At 30.9% G+C, this 3,050-nt stretch overlaps 1 protein-coding gene across 1 annotated transcript; it reads left to right on the forward strand.

Moving 5' to 3' along the window:
* Positions 1–315: 315 nt before the first annotated feature.
* LOC108459679 (transcription repressor OFP15-like) lies at positions 316–1,296 on the forward strand. Its single transcript, XM_017759078.2, has one exon. It carries the CDS (start codon positions 473–475, stop codon positions 1,220–1,222), a length of 750 nt encoding a protein of 249 aa, XP_017614567.1. The 5' UTR covers positions 316–472; the 3' UTR covers positions 1,223–1,296.
* Positions 1,297–3,050: the final 1,754 nt, after the last annotated feature.

Here is a 3,050-nt window from a genome sequence, read left to right on the forward strand (position 1 = left end):
ACCTTCTTAAGATAAATAATTTTTTAAAAAAGTCACCTCTGCTTAAATATAAATTCTTCAACAGTTAATTTTAATGTTTTTAAAAGAATCAAATGGCATACGAACAATAAATTATAATAAGTGGCAGTGAATAAATGAAAATATTAACAAAACTGAAATATAAAGTTATTAGTGTTACTGTATTCAATGTACAACATTAAATTATAGATGGTAATAAATGAGTTGAACTGAAGCCACAATAAATATTAAAGCTGATATAATAAATTTATTACTCAAAGGAAAAGAGTAATACCCACCAATGTCCCCAACCCCCCTTCTGCAACTCAATTTGATTTAAATCAACTCCTATTTACTCCTTCAATTAAAATCTGAGTCGGATTCACCGACTAATTCCCACACATTTCAATTCACATCATATTTTCTACTCTACACTTGCAACACACACTGCATCTTCATCATCAAAAGTAAGCTCATGGGGAAGAAGATGAAGCTTCCTTTTCTCTCCAACAGCAACAGCGTACAAGCAGCGTCCTCATGGTCATGGCCTTCCTGTCAGCAGCAGCCCAGAACCCTCTCTTTCAGAGCAGATGTAAGTGCAACAACACCCCAATCTGGGTTCTCCACCTCTTCTGAATCTCCATCCTGTGGCTGTGGATATGAATATGGAGGTGATCCTGTTGAGACTGTCGTTAAAGGTTTAAGGTCTGACAGACTGTTTTTCGAGCCTGGAGAGAGTAGTTCGATCCTTGAAGTAACAAAGCCCACGAGTGATGATGATGATGATGGGTTACCTTTTAAAGGGAGCGAAGTGTTGTCCATGGAGTCTCGAGATCCGTTTGTTGATTTCAGCAAGTGTATGGAAGAAATGGTGGAAGATCAGGGTTTGAAAGATTGGGAAGGTCTTGAAAAGCTTCTGTGTTGGTATTTGAAAGCCAATGGCAAAGGCAACCATGGGTACATCGTCGCTGCCTTCGTTGACTTGCTTGTAAAACTTGCCATTTCTTCTACTGATAATTGTATTCCTTCTTGTTCTAATCGCTCTCATTCTCCTTCTTCCCCTTTATCTTTCTACACTTCTTCTTCGTCATCTTCTTCGTGTTCAAACTCTGATGATAATTCTTCAACGACGACCCCTTGTGTGTCTTCCTTATCAGATCTGAAGGAGATCATTGAGGAGGCTAATAAAAAAGATGTTTCTTCATCTTCATCACTTGATGTTTGATTCAATATTGAAATATTGGTGTATGTATAAATCACTAATTTTCCGAAATAATAGTGAACTTTTTCCCTTTTTTCCCCCTTACTTTCTGGGTTGCCAAACACGTCCAGTGTTTAGACATTTGCACATGTTAACATGTTGCACTGTCTTCTGCAATTAATGAAAGATAGAAGCCTTCTTCTCAAAAGAAAGAAACAAAGAAGGATAGAAGCTTGAGAGTACTGGGATATTTCCATGCAGTTTCACTCCAAAGCTTGCTGTTTCCAATTTGAAGAAAAAAAAAACTTTAGTTTAATGAAAATAAAATAGTAATTATTTTATTTCACATGAGGCAAATTTTAAATTAGCGTAAATCTGATTTTTTTTTTTACTATTTATTATTAGCTTAGGTAAAAGACACTCAACTATTCAGACTTAGGGCAAAATATACTAGAATATTATGAGAAAATATTTGATAGTTTAGGGTCCGCATTCAGTTGATTGGGATTTTTTATTTTGAAAATTAAATAAATTGAATTAATTATTTAAATTGAATTAATTTAGGGAACAAAGTCAAATAAATTAAATTGAAAACTTTTGATTTTTTAATTAGAAAAAAATCTAATTGAGGTAGTTATAATTTTATTTTTTTAATTTTTCATATAATTGTTTTCTTATTCAATTTGCTATATCGTATCACTTTAAATTTTAATTTTATTTCAAATTCATTAGAAAATTATTAAAAGTTAAATCAAACAATATTTAATGAACTCAAAAATATTATTTTCTTACATGGCCGACATGTCATTTCTTTGATATATACTATTGCTACCTATATAAATATTAAAAGATAAAAGTTAAAATGAACATCATAAAAATTAAATTATCAAATTGGATTTTAAATATTAATAGACATTTGGCTTAATGAGTTTGGGTTTTAAGAGTAATAAATTTTGTTGAGTATTTGAGTTTAAGGTTTAAAATTGAGCATGGTATATAAATAGGTTATGGCCTTAATAGGTTTATTTAATTTAAAATATCAAAATTGAAAATCGATCGAATAAATCAATTAAAACAAACATGAAAAATGATTAATCGAAAACGGAATAAGTTGAAAAGATTCAGTTTTTCGATTCGGTTTACTTTTTTTTACGTACCTCTATTTAGTACACTATCAATGGAGTTTTTAAATTCCACAAGTATAATTAGAGGATTAACAAGTTTCAGATATAAGGTATAATAAATATTAAAAATAAGAGATACATAATATTTTTAAGGATGTGAAATAATAATAAAACTATAGTGCCAATAAATCAAATACTAACCCAAATATCATTTATTTATCTCTAGCATTGAAAAAAATCTTAAACTCAATCTATATTTATATATCAAACAAATTTTAAATTAAAATACAATTATACTTCTATCATTTTTTATTTATGTATTTTTATATTTTTCTATTTTAATTAAATAATAAAAATTAATTACATATTAAAGTAATATAAATAAAAATATTATGCTTATCTAAAAATTATATTTAACTCTGTTGAACAAATTTTATCTCGTATCCCATTAAAGGGAACATTCAAATATTTATACATATCATCACTGTTCATGATTTAACTCCACTATTCATGAACTCGACACCACTATTCATAGGACTGACACTCTAAGTGTACTTCGGGCATGCCGGACACGTGTATCGTTCTGGGTTGCCTGCCAAACTTCATGGTCCCCCACACCTGAGCTCCTTAGGTATGGCGAACTGAGTCCGCGAACTCTCCTTGGCTCGTGTGAGCTGATAGGATGAGCTTCCCCTGTTGTCCTCTCATTGTTCGCCTTGCGCATGTCC

Source organism: Gossypium arboreum, chromosome 4 (genome assembly GCF_025698485.1).
Source record: "Gossypium arboreum isolate Shixiya-1 chromosome 4, ASM2569848v2, whole genome shotgun sequence".
Classification (NCBI taxonomy): Eukaryota; Viridiplantae; Streptophyta; class Magnoliopsida; order Malvales; family Malvaceae; genus Gossypium; species Gossypium arboreum.